The sequence below is a fragment of the Oreochromis aureus genome, linkage group 8, assembly GCF_013358895.1.
Source record: "Oreochromis aureus strain Israel breed Guangdong linkage group 8, ZZ_aureus, whole genome shotgun sequence".
Taxonomy (NCBI): Eukaryota; Metazoa; Chordata; class Actinopteri; order Cichliformes; family Cichlidae; genus Oreochromis; species Oreochromis aureus.
In genome coordinates, this window is record NC_052949.1 from 29,724,712 (window position 1) to 29,745,571 (window position 20,860).

Consider the following 20,860-nt stretch of genomic DNA (forward strand, 5'->3'; position numbering starts at 1 on the left):
ATCATAAAAGATAGATGGATGGATATTACTGTCACTTACAATGTTAGTCTCATCTAAGTAACCTACATATTACTGCGAAGACCAGATAATTCAGAGAAATTGCGAGTTTAGACCCTATTGGGGGTGCTAAAGCCCCCCTAAATTTAATCACAGCAGCCCTAAAAGTAACTACGTATAGTAATAGTACCAATGATATTGTATTTTAGTGTTTAGTGACTGTGAAATGATCAGGACCCACACAGCATTCGATTGTTGGTTACAGCACTTTTTATTCTCCACTGCTTCAGCACTTGGTATTCAACAGGGAAGCCAGCTTTTCCAGCTCCTTCCCACACCACACACCGCTCCTTCCCGACTCCAGACACTAAAAGGTGGGAAAGCGTTCATTAGTTGCAATCCCTCTCACCTATCCCCTCCAACCTCCCGGCACCACCCCATGAGCTTACCGTACCACCCCTCCACTGCAGCAGAGCCGGAGACCACACCCCTGTCACAGTGACATTTCGCTGACTCCTCTACTGGAGACAGGAGATGATGAAAACTGTCCAGTGTTGTTGATGATCATTTGAAAATGTCAACCCCCAAAGTAATTCAGCTGAACAGAGGTTCGATTTGTGACTTCAGGTGGACATGACTATTTTAGGCAGATCCTTAATTACAAAAGATTTATATTGTGCTTGAACTTGATGTTCCCAAAATCTGATTTTTGAACATGAATAAACTAATCCTCAATTTTATCTGGAGAAAACACAAATGTCGCATTAAGAAAAATGTTTCAATGAATAAGCCTAATAAAGGCAGAACCCCTGTCTTGGATTATTAAACTCTTTTAAAAAAATTAAGTATATTCCAGATATTCTTTAAAAAATGTGATTGTGTTTGGAATGCTGAACTTCAAACTGATGTTATTATGTACAAAAACAAGCCTAATCCAAATAAATAGGATGTTTGAGTTAGAAATTAAAACTGCTGTCATTTTAAATCAAAAAGTTTCCTTTGTTGACAAAAATGCCACCTTTTTAGACAACTGTTTTTGGGGACCTGTGTGTGTGTGTGTGTGTGTGTGTGTGTGCGTGTGTGTGTGTGAAATTGTGCTTTTGTAACAACAGAGGGCAGTGAGGATGGGGGAGTTGGAGGCTGCATGCTCCGCTGGAAGGCTTTAATTCGTTTCCGTTGTTCTTGTTAAATCCGAAAAAAGAAAATCAGGATCAAATTCAGACTTACACATGCTCCTTCAGTGTGACAGGAGCGAGCATCCCAGAGAAGTCTTCTCACATCAGCCAGTGGGGGTAAAAATGACACTATCTGACTCTGACACTGTGGACCATCATATTCTGCTAGATAGGCTGAGACACTGGGTGGGTATATCAGGTGCTGCTTTTGGAGTGGTTCGAATCCTATTTGCGTGAACGATCCTTTACCTCTAAGTACAGTTCCTCTTCTATGTTTCTTGCCTATGGTATGCCACAAGGTTCCGTTTTGGGGCCTTTATTGTTTTTGTTGTATTTAGTCTCTCTTCAGCACTTATTGAGCACTTTTAAGGACATTTCTTATCACTGCTATGCAGATGATATTCAGTTATATATCTCCTTTAAGCCCTAAGATGTTTCCATAATTACAGATTTTGCATAGGCACATAGACTCCATTAGAGGTTGGATGGCTGATAATTTTCTTCAACTAAACGAGGAGAAGACTGAAGTCCTTGTTTGTGCTCCTAAAAGATTTGTGCCTAGGGTTATAGAAAACCTGGGACCACTTGCTACATTTTTCAAAACTTCTATCAGGAACCTTGGTGTAACCTTTGACTCAGCTCTGACTTTGGACGCTCATGTTAAATCTCTGGCCCGCTCCTGTTTTTATCACTTGACAAACATTACTAAGCTGAGTCCCATTGTATTGAGCTCAGAATTGGAAATTGTTATTCATGCATTTGTTTAATCTCGTCTGGATTATTGTCATTCTTTGTTTACTTGTTTATGTAAAGCCTCTTTGGAGCATCTGCAAGTTGCAAGCTTCTGACCAAGTCCTCCAAGTACTCCCATGTCACACCCCTGCTGATCCCCTTTAAGATTATGACTTTGACATTCAGGGCTCTGCATGGACAAGCACCAACATATATCAGTGAACTTTTACATCCATACATTCCCAGCAGGTCCCTGAGGTCATGTGATCAGCGCTTGCTGGTTGTCCAGCACACGAGGCTGAAAACAAAAGGCGACAGAGCTTTTGTAGCTGTGGCCCCCAGACTGTGGAAGTCTCTCCCTTTGAGCCTCAGATCTGTGGACTCAGTGGTCATTTAAAAAAAACAGCTAAAATCTCATCTTTTTAAACTTAGTTTTGTTTAACTTCTGTTTTTTTCTTTTAGCTTCTGTGAAGCACTTTGTGATTTTTATCTTGAAAGGTGCTGTATAAATAAAATTTTACTTGGGACGTCTTCTCGATCCACCAATAAAGCAATTTAAAATAGAGGAGCCCCTACCCTTTACCAATGAGAAAAAACACTGATCAATGAAGCAGTTTCAGAGAGGCTCTCGCTTTGACCAATCAGAGAGTGAAGGAGGCCTGCTTTAGCGTAAAGGTGTGTAAGTTCTCTAAAACTGCTTCTGTGAACACTTTTCTAAGTATATTATGCTTTTAAAATATATGTTGAATATATATTCAAATATACTTTGAAAGTATGCCAGATTTTCATCAAGCATTTTTGAGTATGTTATAATGTTTTTCTTACACCCTGTGTTATGTTTCATAGAAACGTTGTTCTTTTGTGTGTAATCATTAATCTTTGATAAATAAAATATTTAATCTTGTATTTGTGTACTTTGCGGTTATTGAATAAAAGATTAGTCACATATTGCACTGATTAACACAGCTGGCTGTAAGAAATGTTTGATGGAAAAAGGAAACAAAGTGTTGTGAAACTTTGAGCTTCTAAGTCAGGGGTGGGCAATCTCAGTCCACGAGGGCCGGTGTCTCTGCAGGTTTTAGATGTGTCCTCGAACCAACACAGCTGATTTAAATGGCTAAATTAGCTCCTCAACATGTCCTGAAGTTCTCCAGAGGCCTGGTAACAAACTAATCATGTGATTCAGGTGTGTTGACCCAAGGTGAGATCTAAAACCTGCAGGGACATCGGCCCTCATGGACTGAGATTGCCCACCCCTGTTCTAAGTCACCAATGTTTAAGTCAGGGGTCTCAAACTCCAGTCCTCGAGGGCCGGTGTCCTGAAACCTTTCCACGTGTCCCTGTTGCAACACACCTGAATACAATTAGTAGGTCATTAGCAAGACTCTAGAACTTGACTGCATGCTGAGGTGGCAGTTCAGCCATTTGATCCACGTTACAGCAGCTCATGAGTGAGTGAACCTGGTGCAATAAAAGTACTTTTAGAAGCACACTTACATTTACTTAAATTTAGTTGAGTACGGTTAGGGGTTGCCACCGCAGCATGCAGTCAAGTTCTATAGAGTCTTGCTAATGACCTACTAATTGTATAGACACAGACTTTGTTGATCCCACACTGGGGAAATTCTCAAGTTACAGCAGCACAAGGGTCAGCAAGTGAATCTGAGATATATTAGAAAAATAAAGATAAATAAACAGTGCACAAATTTTAAATGAGCAAAAAACTATACAATAGCAATTACTACTGATCTACAATGGCTGTTATATACAGCAAATGCACTCAGAGAATTTTAGCGTATCAGTACAAAGCTGACTGTAGTTCCTGGTCAGTTCATGCAATAAATATAAATGAAAGCTGCACTTCAGTTAACTCGTTATTTAGGTTTATTTATTAGATCTACTGATGCAGCCAAAACATATTGCTTGTTTAATGCTGTAGTCTCTCACACCTTATCCTTTTCTTCCCAGTACCACAACTGTGTGATTCTCAAAGTACGACTCAAACAGAGACTCTAAAACCAGAACAGAAAGATCTGTTTGGAAGATCAAAGATTAAAGATTGTGTTTTTATAGTTCGTAGTAAACCATCCCCTTGTCTTCTCGCTCTTATTGTGTGTACCTTACAAGTCAAATTATACATCAGCCATACTTCCAAAAACATTTATAATTGAGATGCCAGGTATTAGCAGAAATCTGATGCTCACCAGGAGCACGTATCCCCACTTTCAAAACCTTAAGGTGTCAAATCCATGACTCCAGTGTGGGATCATATGGGCCAGAAGTGGAAGTGACCCTTTACTGACACACTGTAAATAAGCTTAATGCTCAACAACACAGCTAACAGCCTCATGCACTCTAAGATTTTTGATATTTAGGCCACAAGCATAATTTCCACTTCTGGATAAAGATCGCTCCGTCTTCATGCTTCATAAGAAATTAAGCGTGTCACGTCTTTATTAGGTTGTTATTTATTAATGCCAACACAATAATGCACATCATGTGCTCTGTGACATTATGGCTCCCCTCTCAAGAGTTTGTGCACTATGTTGTTTTTTCTTTGTTTTAATTGGTTAATAATTTTAAGCCCAACCTTCCAGGTTGTCATGAATGGGCCATGTTTTTCTAAATTTTGTGATTCACAAGTGAACGATGTGGAACATACTTAAGACATGACTTATTTAAACAGTCGAAAAAGATACTACTTTATACGGGTCAAATATTTTAAGAATAATGTTTCTCAATGTAAAATTGTAAAGAATCTTTGGATAGGATACACAGCTACCTGCTGCCTCTCCTGCACTGTTAGATGGATGTAAATACAAGTACATTTCCTCTTGCAAATTATAAACAAGCCAAATGTTCCTTCAAAAAGTAGCACAAACAGATAATAAAAAAAATGACTCAACAATGATGAGTAGAGCTAGACTAATATTCAAGCAGACAATAATTTACATTTTTTGTGCCTCTACAAATTAAGAAATTTAAGATTAATGACTCAAGAAGATGAAACACATGTGCGTTCAAATTTCGGAACAGGCCCAACATTGATGTTGTAAATAAGTTCTGGCTTTAATATTTTCCGCTGATGGGCAGACCTACTGCATTTCGAATGCACGCCCAAAGGCTTTAAACATCCACTTAGTCTGTAACAATTGTGTCGCACTACGGAGATTTGGTTTTTACTAAAAATCAACATTTCAAATGAAAATTCAGCTGTAAGTTTTTATTTCACTGTAACAACCCCAGAAAAAGACATTTGTTTAAGATCTTGTTCTTGTTTAATTTCTGAAGTAATGTCCATGTCATCTACCAAGCTTTGAAGAGAAGCAATAAGGAAAACAAAAACAAAGAGCTTATCGTTGATATTGTCATTTGTTAAGTTACTGTGTGTCATACAGAGTGAATGAGTGATCGCTCCACCAAGAGCACAACAGCTCAGATACTGCAGTTTCTGTTATTATCTTTGTTTTATTATGTACCCCGTACATTTGGCTTTTCAGATGTAGAAAAATACATTTTTTAATTTAAGCAAAGATCAGTGAGTCTGCAGGGATGGGATAAGGTCCTGGTGGCTCTAAACAGTCAGTCAGTCATCTTGTGGCGTCCCCTTTAGACTCGACCTTTGCTTCTTCTGATCCTTCTGGCCCATGATGCGGTACAGTTTTTTTCGTGCGTCTTTCATTCTCTTTATCTTGGCTTCTTCGTCTTTCTCCTTTTGCTGGAGGAACTCTTTGTGTTTGGCATGATGTGCTCTCTGGGCCACCTTCTTCTTGTGATGGTGCACTGTGCTCAGAGCTCGTAGCAGCTCCGCCACCTACCACAACACGAAAAGTCAAAGCAGTGTTTTACTGATCAGTTAGCACAGGGTCATCCTGAACAAACTGGGTGTTGTGCTGCATAGTTTCTGTCAATAATTACAACATTTCAGCGCTGTCAGATCAATGATTTATCTGGCACCACAGCTCTCTCTGGTTTGGCAGCTGCATATTCTCAGTATATATGAAAACCTGCACATTCACCTTGGTTCTGTTTCCTGTTCAAAGCAAGTTTTTCCTCTCCACTGTCACTGAGACTATCACTCACTGTGTTGGGACCACAAATTCTTAACGAGCTGCAGCACTCATACCGTAAAGTCAGGTTTTGCTCACCTTCCGTTCGTGGGGCTCGCGGATCACACTGGCTCTCTTGAGGTCTCTGGGCACCTTTCCTTTGGGTTGCAGTAGTTTGGGTTTGCTTTTAAAGGGGAGGGCCTTCTGGAGCTCCTTGGGGATGTGGAGTGGGTTGAAGTGCCTTGGGGCTCGGGTTATTGGCTAGAAGGTAAAGGAATGTATTTCAGGATATCAGTTAGTGAAGGTGTATAATGACAACTGAGGGTACAGACGTGAAAAGACAGGAGAGACGATGACAATGACAAACACTATACAGCCAGGATTTGGTACTGGGTCACACATCACCGAATAGTTAAAGAGCAAAGGTATGCATACTATAGATACCATTCAGTACATGTATATTTCTGAAGAACAAGTGCCAAAATCCTTTTTACTTTTTCTGTGATGCAAAACAATTCAACAACAAACTGATAGAATCTGATCACAAATGTTGTGCTTTCTTCATTAAAAGGACAGTTTGAGCTTTTTAGATCTTATTACAGTTCTATTAGTTTGATTTTCTGGTTTAATAATCAAATGCACATTGGCACACTGAAATAGCACCTCCAAGTCTGAGACCATGGTCCTCAGGTGGAAGAGTGGATTGACACTAGCACAGGAAGGTGCTAACCCAAGTGGAGCAGTTTAAGTATGTTGGGATCTTATTCATGAGTGAGGGGTGAGAGATCTGCGTGGTGTTTGTAGTGATGTAAATGGTAAATGGGCTGGTTCTTATATAGTGCTTTTCTACTCTGAACACTTTTATATAACTCGTCTCATTCACCCGTTCACACAAGCTCTTTCTATGTAAGTGCTTTGTATCTAACATTCACACACATTCATAAACTGATAAGAAACTTGGGGTTAGTTTCTTGCCATGCAGAATGAACCACATGAGCCACCCCAAAGTAGACACTATACCACTCATATTCATTGAGGACTACCTAATGAGCTTTGCTGTTCCTCCACCATTGGAATTCTATACAGTGGGATTAACAGTGCAAGGAATAACTCATCTAGCTTGGCTGAGGTAATACAACATATCAAATGTTGAAGCACAGAAAGAAGAGAAACTTGTTAAATGTTACAGACTTTTCATCAGTTATCACTTTAAACATTGATACTTTGTTTGTTTTTTGTACTATTATCAGTTAAATATAGCCTCTAAATGATTCCATCTTCATTTAAATGTGATATGGTGACCCCAACACTTCCTGGGAAACAGGGTTGCTGTTTCAGTGTTTCAGGGAGCAGATCCCATTTGTTTGTATTTGTGCTTCACTTGTGCACTTTAGAGTGGTCATCAGGCTGAGTCTACCTTGTACAGTGAGTCAATGCTGGGCTTGTTACGGACTCCCAGGTCATGTTTGAGCTGCCCCACGGTCCTCATGCCCGACCACATGTCCTTCTGGCCAACAGGCAGCAGCAGCGAGGTGATGGGGTTGTAAAGCTGAGGAATACTGACTGGATACCAGGAACGCAGGAACACAATATCTGCAGAACAAACAGCGACACTGAGACACGGAGTGGTAGACACACATCACTGAAACATAAGTTAATAATAATTAATCATTTGGATGTGATAAATTTACGAGATTTTGCAGATTATTTTTATTTCCTAGGAACTGGGAACAACTCTTTGTCCTTCCTATAGGAGGTTTTAACCGAGTTAAAGCCTTAGCACAATGTAAGATCTGCAGAAACACATTGTATTTATAAACTAACAGTAAAGTCAGCAAAAACAGTCATTCACCACTCATAAGCAGGCGGTCCTCAAACGTGGCTCTGAAAGCTCCTGGAGGAGTCGACAGCGCCTTCTTTATCTGACCTCTGATCCCCGACACTGTTCGTATAGAAGCACCTTCAAATTTAGCCACCTCCAGCACCGTGTTAAACATGCCCTGTGAAGAGAGGGAGGAAACCATCAGCACACGCTACACAAGCAGCATTACCATTACACAATCACCTCATCTCCTGCCTTTTAAATGAACAACACAAACATGAACATGCTTCCTTCTACAGCTACACACGGAGTAAAGGGTGAAGAGCTTCCACTCACTGTTTGGAAAAGTATGACTTTCCTTATCGACTCTTTGGTGACCCAGTAAATGATGTTTCTCTAAGTGTTTTTAGTTAATTATTACATAACTCTTCATATTCTTTGGTTTATTTACATGCTGACATAAAGTGAGCTTCAGATGTAGTGTACCTTAATGAAGCAGGTGTTTTGGAAGATCTTATAAGGGTAACCAATTAGTTTGAGCTTCTTCACAATAGTGACTGATTTATCCAGGTCCAGGATGACTCCTGTGGCTGCAATGCGGAAATTAGCCTACACAGAAAAACAAAACAGGACTTTGAGATGCAATAAGAGTAATTTACATTAAAAGAATTACATGACCAGACATGATGCCACCTTACAAAAGTACACTAACAATCCTCTGTCTCCAGGCAAACACTCACTTTAACTCCTGATACTGACTGAACAGCCAGAAAGCCGGTGCCCTGTGGAGTGATGGGACCTTCAGAGAAACAAAGGGAGACAGAATAAAGATTTTAATTACAATCTGAGAGTCTGTCATTTATTACGTCAATGTAAACGTCGCAGAGACGTAAACTTTGACACATACTAAGATGCACCTGTGTAACTCACATTAAAAGATCACAGAGCTATACTACAACACAAACGTTCAGTGTTGTTCTTGTTCAATGTTAGTTATTGTAAGCTACCACAGGGAGATGGGCACAACCCCAGGTTCAAAAACCGCAATGATGTGCAAAAGTCATAAACCCACATTTTATTCTCAACATATCACATGTTCAACCTGAGAAAATGAACCACTTTAAGACAAATATCAGGCCATGTTTAGCAGACGTTTAGCACTGTAGAGACACGAGGTAAACGTGTTTGCAAATCACTGGATTTTGTTTGAATTTAAACTGTACGGAGCATCCAAACGTTTTTGGAATTGGTGTTAGGTATGTGCTTATACTTTCTAAAGTCTTACTGTCATTGGAAACCTGAATGAAGTTATTATGTGAAGCCATTCACAGTGCACAGTGTAGTTTAGATATGCTCATATCTACTCATATATATGAGTGAAATCTGCGTGTAAATCGCAGTCATGCTCTGAATGCAGCTCACCCCAGATTGAGGCTCCACAGTGCATGTGTTGCGGTGTGTATTTAAGCAGGCGGTGGCGTCCATTGTGATCCTCAATATGATAGAGAGGGATGGTCTGGAAGCGACGCCAACCCAAGGACAGGATCAGGGGATCCCGTGTCTTCAGGATACGCTCATACCAGCGGTGTTTTTTCAGTCGCATCTGAAATGCACAGAGTACAACATTTTATTTAACTATTATAGGAACACTGTATCTTTATAATGTTATTTTCAGATGTGGGAAGTAACAAAGTACAAATACTTCATTAGTGCACTTAAGTAGAATTTTCAGGTATGTGTACTTGAGTATTTTTTTTTACTCCCCACATTTTTATTTTATACATTACACAGCAAGAACTTTTGTTCTCTTTATGTTCCCTGTTTTTCCTCTTATTTTATCTGAGGTCTCTTCCTGATAAAAGAGTTCTTCCCTTTTCACAAGTGAAGAATCTGAGTGGAAAGGAAAGGACGGGATCACCCAGGATACCGATCCACCAACCCAATCACTTGTGCGACTGCTCAGATTTCTTTTTGTTTTCTTTTTTGTTGGAACATTTTTTAAGACACCCATTTATCTCCATCCTGGATGTAAACATCGAACATTTAGAGTGTTACAAATTCTGACCTCTGAGTTATTAGACAAACACACCAAAACGACATACAATCCATGAAAGTATAAAATATATATGTCAAACTTAGAGTTTAGGGTCTGCTTTGTTTACATGTTTTCAGTTGTTTTGTGCTCAAGAAAATATTTTAAGATGTAGCAGTGTCAAAACTGATGTGAGCATAAAATTTATGGATTTTTAATCATTCTATCATTATTTTATTAAGTGCACAGAAACTTTATAAAGTGCAAATGTAGCACATACCTGCAGGTATCCTACATTGCCTTCACTGGTTCCCAGGCCTCCGATGATGATGGGGTAATGTGGGTCAAAGTTCGTTACAAACTCACAGGGTAAGGAGGAAATTTCTAATCGGACGTACATTCCTGGCCGGAAGCCTTCATACTGCACCCTCGACTCATCGTCCATGTCTTCAAACTCAGCTCTGTTCAGCTGAACAAACAGTGGATGAAGATGAGACATAAACAAATGGATTCTTAAATATGAACGTCAGATTGATGGACAGTCTACCTCAGCCTGCTTCTGCATCTCCTCCTTCAGATCGTCGAAGTACGTGGCATCACCATCATCGTACTCTGTATCGAAGCGCTCCTTCAGTCTGCGTTTCTTTTCAAGGCGCTTGTTCTTCTGCACCTCCTCATCATCCATCTTCACCTGTTGGTCTTCATCGTCAGCTTCATCTTCATCACTTTCACTTTTCTAATGGTAAAAAAAAAAAAGTGCACGTGGCAAATAACCTTTGTTACATTTTGGGGATGGGTTTGTAGATATGTGCACCCCTGCCCCCCCTCCACTCAGTAAGTAACTGTTGCTGATTATTTTCATTCCCATCCACCACATTGACACCAAGCTGTATTCTGAGTCACGTACCTCGGCCTGATCCTGCTCCCCAGTCACGCCTTTGTGAACTTTTCCCGTTTCCAGATCTTCAAAGTCACCGTAGAGCTCCTCTACATATAAGAAAACAGGGTACTTATGATGCATGGTGACAAATATATTCTTAGCTGAAAGTCGTTGTAATCAGTCACTGTCACATTACTACTGCTCATAATTGAACTGAGGTGTTTTTGACCAACTCTGAATACAGCGAACAAAACGCTCCTCCCTCTGGACTCTTACCGTCTTCTTTGAGCAGCGTTGCAGCATCCTGGCCTTCCTCCCATTGGCCCGTCACAAAACAATCCCTGATCGAGTTCAACATCTGAAAAAGAAAACAGACCGACTTATTCTAATATTCTGCACAACATCAGCTGCTCTCGAGTCGGAGTTCTGTTAGAAAATACTGGACCTCTTCTAAATCCCAGTTGTGGGAAATGTCGGGGTTGAAATGGGAGCAGTCTAAAGCGTTGGCCTGAACTCTTTTGCTTTTCTGAGGGCGATTAACTCGAAACAGTCCGCCAAGCTCCTCCTCTTCCTCCTCCTCAGAATCTTCTGCCTCCACCACTGCAAAACAAGGATCACCAGAGCTTGACAAGAAAAACTTACATCCTGACGTATGTGATGTAAACATATCACTCACTTCTGAGTAGTTATGGAGGACTGATGACCTACTGTCAATATCACCATGCTTCACAAGGCCAATGCCAACAGTAATTAATGCCAACACTGTATTCAGGGAACAGTGTTTGAACCTGACATCAAATGATTAGATATAAATTTTCATTAAAAATAATTTAATGAGAAAGCTAGACAAGTGTCATCAGCTTAATCGGTCTCCAAAACTCGGTATCCAAAACTGTTGATTAGGAACTCTGACTAATAACCATATTAAAAGTTACAGTCTGAGTTTAAGCATCAGTATCAGTAATCAGGAAGCTTTGGATTTAAACTGGCCTCATTCACTCTTGTACCACTTTAATTACATCAGCACATGTATTTAAAATGATTTCTTTACATCACTATGGTAACAAATGTTTCACTGATATGCTTAAACACGCCAGGTACAGTGTGCTGAGTGCTGATGTCCTTTATACATAAAGCACAGAGCTGAGGTGTTTATCTAACTCATATTGGACGTTAGTAATTTAAAGTATGCCATGTTGATGCCAAAGGTATTCAAGAACATGTCAGTAGAATAAAATAATGTTATACTTAAGATCATCTTGAATCCTTCAATAGACTACGGCCCAGATTTGCCAAGCAGGGCAATTACGTCAACAAACAAACAAACAAACAAACCCTCTGAAAATGTTAGTGGAAAGTTTTGCTGGTGACTAACAATAAACAAATATGACACGAGACACAGATGAGGAATAATGAAGAATGCAATCTACCAGAAACAGGCAGACTGGGTTAGGAAGTGAGTGATCTACTGATAGAAACAACACAGAAACAGAAACAGCTCAGTGCAGGAGACGTCCACAGTAGGGCTTTTTCCATTACACACAAGTATAATGACTTAACTACAGCACGTGTAAACGAACACATTACTGCTACCACATCCTGATCCATCTGCAAGTGAATGTAGTTACTGTCCTACTTGAATTAATGTGTGCTTTGTTCTTTTCTGCATTTCTCAAAGATCCTACTCACAGCAATAAACAGTCTCTGTAAAACCTCAAATAAAACTCAGGCAGCTTCAGGCTCCGGTTGAAATATCTTTGGGGAACAAACTGAACTGTAATTGTCCAGTGAAGTGTCAGTTTGTGTATGACAGGTATAGAACAAACAAACAAACAAACAAAGTTATTGATGAAACAAGACGATCAGAATACCTGAACCATAAACCAGCTTTCTCAGGTTGGGGGCAGCTTCCTGATGCCGTAGAAATGCTGCTGATGCTTTCTGTTGCAGGCCCTCCTTCCACTTTAACGTCCCTACAGACAGATCACAACGAGGAATCAGGAAGGAAAATAGTTTGTTTTTTAGCATAAAATTGAACATAAACTAAATCTAAATGAACCTGAATGAGTCGTGCGGTACTTACCCTGCTCCTCTTCTTCATCACTGTCATCAGCACCAATCTCCTCTTCCATCGACTCATCATCTCCATCCTCCTCCTCCTCCTCCTCCTCACTGTCTTCCTCCGACTCTTTAGAACAGTGCCCAGAGTCTCCGGCTCTCTCGGCCTCGCCTTCTCCTTCGCTGTCCGCCTCGCTCTTCTCCAGCTCGTCCTCGCTGTCTGCAAACGCCGGTGCCTCTGTGACCACCTCCTTCTCTCCTTTCATCTCCTCCAGCTTCGGTTTCTTTACCGGGGGAGGGCTGCCTCTGGTGGCTTTTTCAGATTTAGCTCTCGCCTCTTTGAGAAATGTGGACAAATCATCATCCTCTTCCTGGTTCTCCTGGTCACTGTCACTGCCATCATCATCCTCATCACTGCTGGACCCACTAACATCATTCTCCTCCTCCTCGTCCCCAGTGAAGACCACCTTCCTCCTCTGTGTTTGTGTGTGTGGATCCCAGACATGTATCTCTCGAAGTCCCTCCTGCACTCTAACACACAAATAGGACAAGTATCTGTAATACAGTTTTTCAAACAATCATGCGTCTGTCACTTTGTGCTAGCTGATAGCTCTGGCCCACACTGCATCATGTTTGACTCCAAAGAAACATTTTGAGCCAGCAGGACATGCAGTCATAAAACCAAAGGGTAACATTATGGTGGCTTCGCGTAGCTTTTACTACTGCTGTAGCTCCAACTACACTCACAGCCGTCGTTGTGAAAGATGGAGAGCTTTGTGATGTCTTACCCACTCTGCTCGCTGATGTCTGTGGGGTCCAGGCCAGCAGAGCCACTGAAGAGAGAGACCTTACTGGCAGCCATCTTGGCGTCTAGAGTGACATGTGTTTCTATGAGGGACTGGACCAGCTCTGTGGTAGGCCGCACTTCCTCCTGTAACAGGATCCAAACCATTACTTCAACCCTTGAAAGGCTGGGCCAACATTTTACAAATGCACTTCACACCGTTTAGATGCAAACTACACACTGCCATCTCAGGAATACCTGCAGCTGTTTGACGTGGTTGGCTGGGAGGTCGATGTAAACGGCGTCTTTGTCGTACACGACCCCTCCGACCCCGGCCATGGGCGCGTAGAGCAGACGCTCCTTCTCGTTCAAGGCCCTCTTCTTCAGAGTACCAGGCAGTGGACACGGGTCTGGCAGGAAGTTGACATCTGACATCTGAAAGTCTCCTACACCTACAGACGGGACGACACACAGCACATCACTGCAGTGTTTTCATGACTTTGTTTCATACTGTCAGTCTGCTGTAAAGCTGTCTGTCTTTGTACCTGGTATATGGACCTGGCCTTTGTTTTTCAAATGTGTCCCTCTGAGGTAGCCATACAAGGACACAGTCCGATCACACTTGGGGTCTGTTCTGAGCCTCTCGGGGTCTGTCAAGTCCTCAATACTGAGGAGAGTAAGACAAGATTCAGTTAAAAGGACTAGATGTTACAGTCCCTGATAACATCTAGAGTAAGACAAGAGCAAAGACTGAGTTCACAAAAACCCCAAAACAGTTCCTTAAAGAAACATCTGTTTAAACATCTAAACACACTAAATGTCATCTTTGAAAAACTAACATAGTAACCTTCTTAATAACCTTCTGAACCATGACACGCTCGCTTCGAACCGTCTGTTTTCAAAGCTGTGAGGGTCTTGGGGGGTGTGAGGTTTAGGTTTGTGTGTATTGTGGATTTACGCATTTAGAATTTATAAGTTTTGTTTGGAGGGAATATTTTACCTTCTTCTCTTGTTTGTTTCAGTATTAGTGTAGCTACTTCTTGGATTATTTATTAATTTGAGGTGTCACACAAAACACTTAACTTTATGTCGGAGATTTTTTTTATGTTTGCTGGAAGAAACATTTTGATTTTTAACTTACTTTTTGTTTAATTTTGTATCTGTGGTTTGGTCGAGTGTGTCAGACAGATAAACATAGGAACGTTCTGTAAACACAGTTATAGTGGAAAAAAGAAGCCAGTTTCTCTTTGTTTCCCTCCCCACCATTGTGGGGTTTTTATTATTTAAATAAACTAGTTTTGTTTTTTTCTGAACAGAGGCTGCTGCCTTTCCTTCCTTTGTTTCCTTCCCTTTGTTTTTTTCTCACAGGTGCAGCAGTTGACGATACATTGTGCATTTCTTATTACACGCCCCCCTTTTGTCCCCTCCTGCCTGTCAGCTTACACATTGTCATAGTTTACTATATTACATATAATGTAATACCTGAAGCAACACTAATAAAAAATATTAAATAAACAGATAAAAGAAGCACATGAACAAAAGGAGCCCACAGAGCACATCAGGGAAAAGCAAACTGTGTTTAGCACAGCAGCATTCAGATCATAACTCTGACTGCAAAGGTGACCAGACAGGACAGGATTAAAAAACACTGTGGTCCAACAAAAAGCTACGCACTGAGCAGCTGGTATATCATCGCCTCAACGCCATCCTTTGTTGTGGCGTGCATGTCGCATACAAATGACATCATGGGACTCTTTGTTGCTTTGTTTTAACAATACCATCCACATTAGGTGGCGCTTGATCGTAACTGAAAATGACCTGAGTAGGTACTGGTGGACTATAAGCATTGGTTAATCCGGTGACCGATTAGCCTACAAACTGTTCTACCTCGTGAACCACAGCTGCACACTGCTCGGGGCACAGGGCCAGGTTTGGTGAACTGTCTGCCTGAGAGGACGCTCAGTGACTGCTTTACTTCTTGTGAGAGAGCAGGAAGCACCACTGCATCCTCCAGCAGAGCAGTAGCCAAGCTCTGTGTGCACCTTTTTAAATGCGAAATGCAGTTCAGTGCTCTCTAAGCACGGAAAGGACCCATTTCAGCACGCCGTGTGAGTCGACACCTTCTAGTCTGTTATTTTGTCAAAGGAGGCTAACAGCTCTCTGTGGGATTCATCCCTGGTATTAGAGGCAGTTTCTCAGCCACCATTGGAATTTCTAAGTTGATGAAAGATGAAGATGATGCTGTTGTTTACTCTTGCATCAGTGAAACACGTCAGACATATTCCAGCTGCCCACCTACATTAACAGTCAGTATTTCAGATTAGCTTATCTGGCAAACTGGGAGTGTGCGTATCTGCAGAGTAAAACACTGAGAAAACGTTACTCTTGTAACCCCTGTTCTCTGATAATATGTGGGAGGTGTCTCACCAGATCACCTCCTCTGCAGAAAGCTTGTCGTTAACATTAGACTGAATGATTCTTCAGCACCTTGTAAATGAAAATGTACGCCTCCATCTTAATGCAATCATGTTGTATTTTTACTGGCACAAACACAACTTTAGGCTGAGCATTAAGAAAGCTACAGACAACTGAACAGTCAAGACTGAAGCCGTCTGTCTCTAAAATGTTTGTTTTCATATTTCTCCATGAACCTCCCACAGCAAGTAGCCGTCGTTAGCACTCACCGATCAGCCAGGACGTAGGGGTGGGATGTCTGCCACACCAGAGGACGAAACTTCATAACGGAGATAAAGCGGCCGAGGTTCTTCACCTCCTGGTTCTGATACTCACCATACACCATGCCAGACAGATAAAAGAGCTTGGCCCCCTGGTGGTTGAGGTATAACAGGTCACAATGTTATCACAGACATACAAGGTTTTACGTCAATTTGCAACTTTTTTCCAGGAGTACAGATGTGGGTTTAGAATAGAATAGAATAGAATAGAATAGAATGCCTTTATTGTCACTATACGGTTGTACAATGAGATACAGAGCATCTCCTACTCAGTGCAAACATGCTGGGGGGGGGGCACAGTTCTGCAGCACTATATACATATGGACAGTATTAACAGAGGGAAAAAAAATATATATGCAAAATGTACAAATATACAATATACCAGTTTACCTGGTAAACCTCAGTCCAGAAGCGATGTTTGAGGTTTTTCTTTGTCTTTCTCAGAGTCTTGTTGTTCTTGAATGCATCCAGATGAGTCAGCACACCCATGATACGAGGGAAACCGTGTACTTGACAGATATTGAGAAACTCAAATGTTTCCATCTCAAAGCCAAAGCTGGCATCAATCAGCATCAAAACCTGGAGACGAAAGGAAGCAATGCATTTGTATTGTTTTATTCATTTTACAATCTTACCGGACACAAACAGTTCCAGTCAGAAGTCTATGTGCACTCATCATGGGCATGAATGTCCAGCTCATTTTGGGCTTTTAATAACTTCTTTGAACTGTTATTTTATAAATTTGGTGCACAAATTTGAATTTATGTTGCATTGTCTCCAACCCACAAAGGGCCAAAAACATGCATAGACCCCACTAATATTTGGTTAAATGTCCCGTAACTATACCTCAACCAAAACCTTTTTCCTAGCATGGACCTAGCTTTTAACCAGAGCCCACAAATCCTCCTTAGGGTAGAGGTTGGAGCTTTGAGAAGGATATTCCAGAAGCTCTGTGTTAGCATGCTTTCCATTTCAAAACTAGTTCTGATGCGCGTCTAGTTTTTGATTTGCTGTGAAGTTAAAGAATCGGGATGTTGTTTGCCTTCATTATTCTATCCACTTGGTGCAATGTACCAATACCACTGATAGCTGTATATGAGCCCGTGTAGATCAGAAACAATCTAAAATGAAATGTATGCTGTACAATTATTCCAGTTATTTCCACACCCCGGAAAAAGAACACTTCAAGAAATATTTAAAAGCCCAGAATGACGACAACATTAATGCTCATGAGTATATGTAAACGTCTGACCACAGCTGTAGCTCAGCACTCTCCTTACCATCTATGACAGCACTGCTAACACAAGGACAGAACATCTCACATCACAGCATGTCCATCTGTTTTAGATTTAAGCTGTTTATTGAGTCATATTTAGAATTTAATTTATTGAGCTCTTCGTTTTGCAGAGGTTACCTTTTGTTCAGTGATATTGTATTTATTTATTGAGCCACATGGTTTTTCATATTAGTCACTATTGAAACTAATACTGGATTCATTATCTTTGGTGTGCAGATTTAAACGTCACAGGAGTGAAACACCAGTTTCCCGATTAATAAATGAGCTGATCGACCTCTTCAGCCACGGCCGACCCCCCATTTGTTCCAGAGTTATGACATGCATGTTTTTCTCACCCAATAAAGGCAGATTTAACGTATCAGTTTACTCTTTAGAAACACTTACCAGGTCAGCCACCTTTGCAAGGTCGATCATTGAGTTTATGTCATTGTTACACTCCATGAAAGTCAGCCGACGCTTCTTGCCTGGAGCGACATAAAATAACCAATTAACATAAACGCACACATGCAAATAAATAAAGTAACATTATGGATACATACAAAAAGATTTATTACTGTGCATTTAAATATTTTTATGGCTGCGTATTTATTGTTTCACCAAGGCACAAACCTCTTTTAAGTCCTTTTGCTGAAGTTTTAATGAAGGTTGTGCTAAAGCCTTGATTACACTTTCTGTGGATGCAGTGCTGCACAGCACACCATCGCTGGACTCTAGCAGTGGAGGTGTGTTCAGTACTTATCTGACTGCGTGTCAGGTGTAAAGTTTGGTGGAGGGGGGACTGTGTTTCGGGAGTTGGGCTCGGCCTCCTAGTTCCAGTGAAAGGAACTCTGTGCTTCAGCACACCGAGACATTGTTGCCATTATTTTTCCTGTATCAGTGTGTGTCTGTGTGTGTCTGTAGTGACCAAGTGTCACACTAATCCACAGAGCTTAGTGTTCGAGCTCACCAGAAACGATAGTTACAGGTCCACATATGTCTGTGAGCTTCTGCCGGGTGAAGTTTTTGATCAGGCAGCGGATCAGGGTGCTTTTCCCGACCTTAGGGGGGCCAACAACGACAATCACAATTGGAGGCGGCTCCAGGGGAGTCCGGTCTACAACAGGCACGTGGTGTTTTTTGGTTTTTATGTCCTGGGCCCTTTTTGAGGAACAAACAAAAATAAACACCAACACAGTCTGAAGACATGAACTTGACTCATCTTATTATGTAATGCATAATCAACACTGACCTGTGGAAGGTTTTGGCCATGCGGACAGCAGACTGAACTGCAAATGCTTTGGGGTTGCGTTTGCGTTCATCCTCCTCTGTTGAGCCATTTTGTTTCTTTAGCTTCTTCTTCTCTGCCTTTGGGCCACTGTGCTTCTGCTGATGTGGCTTCTGCTTCTTAACTTTCCCATCCATCCTGTCTACTAAACACACTGCCTCCTATACTCACATGCAGTTTGACTGGAATCTGTGGACAGAGAACAGATTCCACTCAATTTATAGGTATGGACAGGCGTCATCAACTTGACAAATAAAAATGAATTAATATGAAAATTGGCAACATTTTGATTTTTCAGTTATATGACATGTATGTACAACTCTTTTGCTTTTTCGTGATACTTAGGACAGTTATGACATGGCATAATTTTCTCCCACAATATAAGGAATCTATAATATATTAGTTGACCCTTTGTTTTTATTCGAGCATCCCCACATAACTAAAGCTTTCAGCCAAATTTCATATCAAAAGACTTGATATTTATCACCTTCATTATGCATCATATTAACTTTTAAAGGAAATATTTGTTTCTGGAATGAATTTTAGTGGAAAAGAAGGTATAAAGTGATATAAAATTCAAATAAACATGTATTTTTTTCCTCTACTGAACCACAGATTTTCAGTCAATTTAATTAAATTTCACCTCTTGTCATTGTTTACACTTTTTACTTAAGCATATTTTCACAAATTAAACAGACTCAATACACGCAGGAATAGCTGACTGTACTCCAAGTATCACACACACACACACACACACACACACACACACACACACACACACACACACACACACAAAGCTCCTAGACACCTAGAGCTGGCTTCCTCAGCTCTTCATCTTCCTCCACAGTTCATCTCAGACCCCTACCACACACTTTATCTAGATACACAAAGATATTTATAAATCCTCGTACTGTTTCAAAATCCATGTTGGGAAAACTCGAGAGGACACTAATACACATTTTGGCTCTAATATTAACAGAACCACAATATCAGATATGAAAACATGAGAAGGACCCAGTTTGTCTTAGATATGGAAAATATCCCCTCAAAACACGACACTACAAAGACAACCCCTGCCTTTATCTATTGGGATACTTCTTTATTGACTCAGATACTTCACAGGGCGACAGGTTTGCTCTGTGAGTGGAATTTGCCTTTGTTGAAAACATCTGTCTGTCAGCCTGTAGGAGCAAACACTGCCCGCTGCGACCAGCGTCTTTCATAAACCTGCATGTTTATATGAAATGTTCGGGAGAAATACAAAGCACAAGTCGTATTACCTTAAATTAAACCAGTTGTAATCCACTCCACGTTAACACCCGTTTTTCTCCGGTTTCACGTGTGAACTGTGACCTCCGGCCCGGAAGTATATGAGAGAGTCCCGTTCGAGCCAAACGAGTGCAAACAAAAACACACAGGAAAGGTTCCGCACGGTGAGCAGGCTACACTTCTCAGTACATTGGCGCCCTCTGCTGGCGAAATGAAGCTGAAGAAACGTACTAAGTATACCGATGAAGATTTAAAGCCAAAGTTATTTTGGCAAGGGTAATATTAGCATTAAGCATTAAGCTCTTCCAGGACACGAACAGCTCTGCAGTGAGTACCACCTCTGGGGTTTATATTTAGCCAAATTTAGCAACTGTCTTAGTCACGACTGGAATGTGTTCATTAACATAACTAAATTATTCAATATAATTACACTAACACAAGTAATGTCCAAATTACTAATTATTCACATCACGTTAAACCACGAGACACACTGCAGGCGAAAGCGCATCAAATCCGATTCTTTTGACCCTATGCGACCCCATATCCAATCATGGCATGACAGTGTGAACGGCACAAATCCGATATTTTCAAATCCGATCTGGGTCACTTTCGTATGTGGTACTGAATCCGATACATATCCGATGTTTTAGAAAGCGACTGCTGTTTGAACGGTCATGTCGCATTAAATCCGTCTTTTACGTCACTGACACAAGACAGACGCCAATTATCAGCGCCGGAGAAGACATCGCGAACGCTTCCTGGCCAT

The 20,860-nt window shown here is 41.0% G+C and overlaps 1 protein-coding gene across 1 annotated transcript; it reads right to left on the reverse strand.

Moving 5' to 3' along the window:
- Nucleotides 1-5,112: 5,112 nt before the first annotated feature.
- Nucleotides 5,113-20,208, reverse strand: bms1 (BMS1 ribosome biogenesis factor). The gene is made up of 23 exons (XM_031739731.2): nucleotides 20,106-20,208; nucleotides 18,790-19,014; nucleotides 18,508-18,698; nucleotides 17,946-18,025; nucleotides 16,655-16,843; nucleotides 16,214-16,356; nucleotides 14,075-14,196; nucleotides 13,788-13,981; nucleotides 13,534-13,676; nucleotides 12,771-13,276; nucleotides 12,559-12,660; nucleotides 11,133-11,287; nucleotides 10,964-11,045; nucleotides 10,715-10,794; nucleotides 10,355-10,543; nucleotides 10,088-10,276; nucleotides 9,198-9,378; nucleotides 8,516-8,574; nucleotides 8,262-8,384; nucleotides 7,806-7,953; nucleotides 7,371-7,546; nucleotides 6,053-6,214; nucleotides 5,113-5,718 (listed from the first exon to the last, which is right to left on the reverse strand). Exons 2-23 carry the CDS (start codon nucleotides 18,960-18,962, stop codon nucleotides 5,491-5,493), a joined length of 3,615 nt encoding a protein of 1,204 aa, XP_031595591.1. The 5' UTR covers nucleotides 18,963-19,014; nucleotides 20,106-20,208; the 3' UTR covers nucleotides 5,113-5,490.
- Nucleotides 20,209-20,860: the final 652 nt, after the last annotated feature.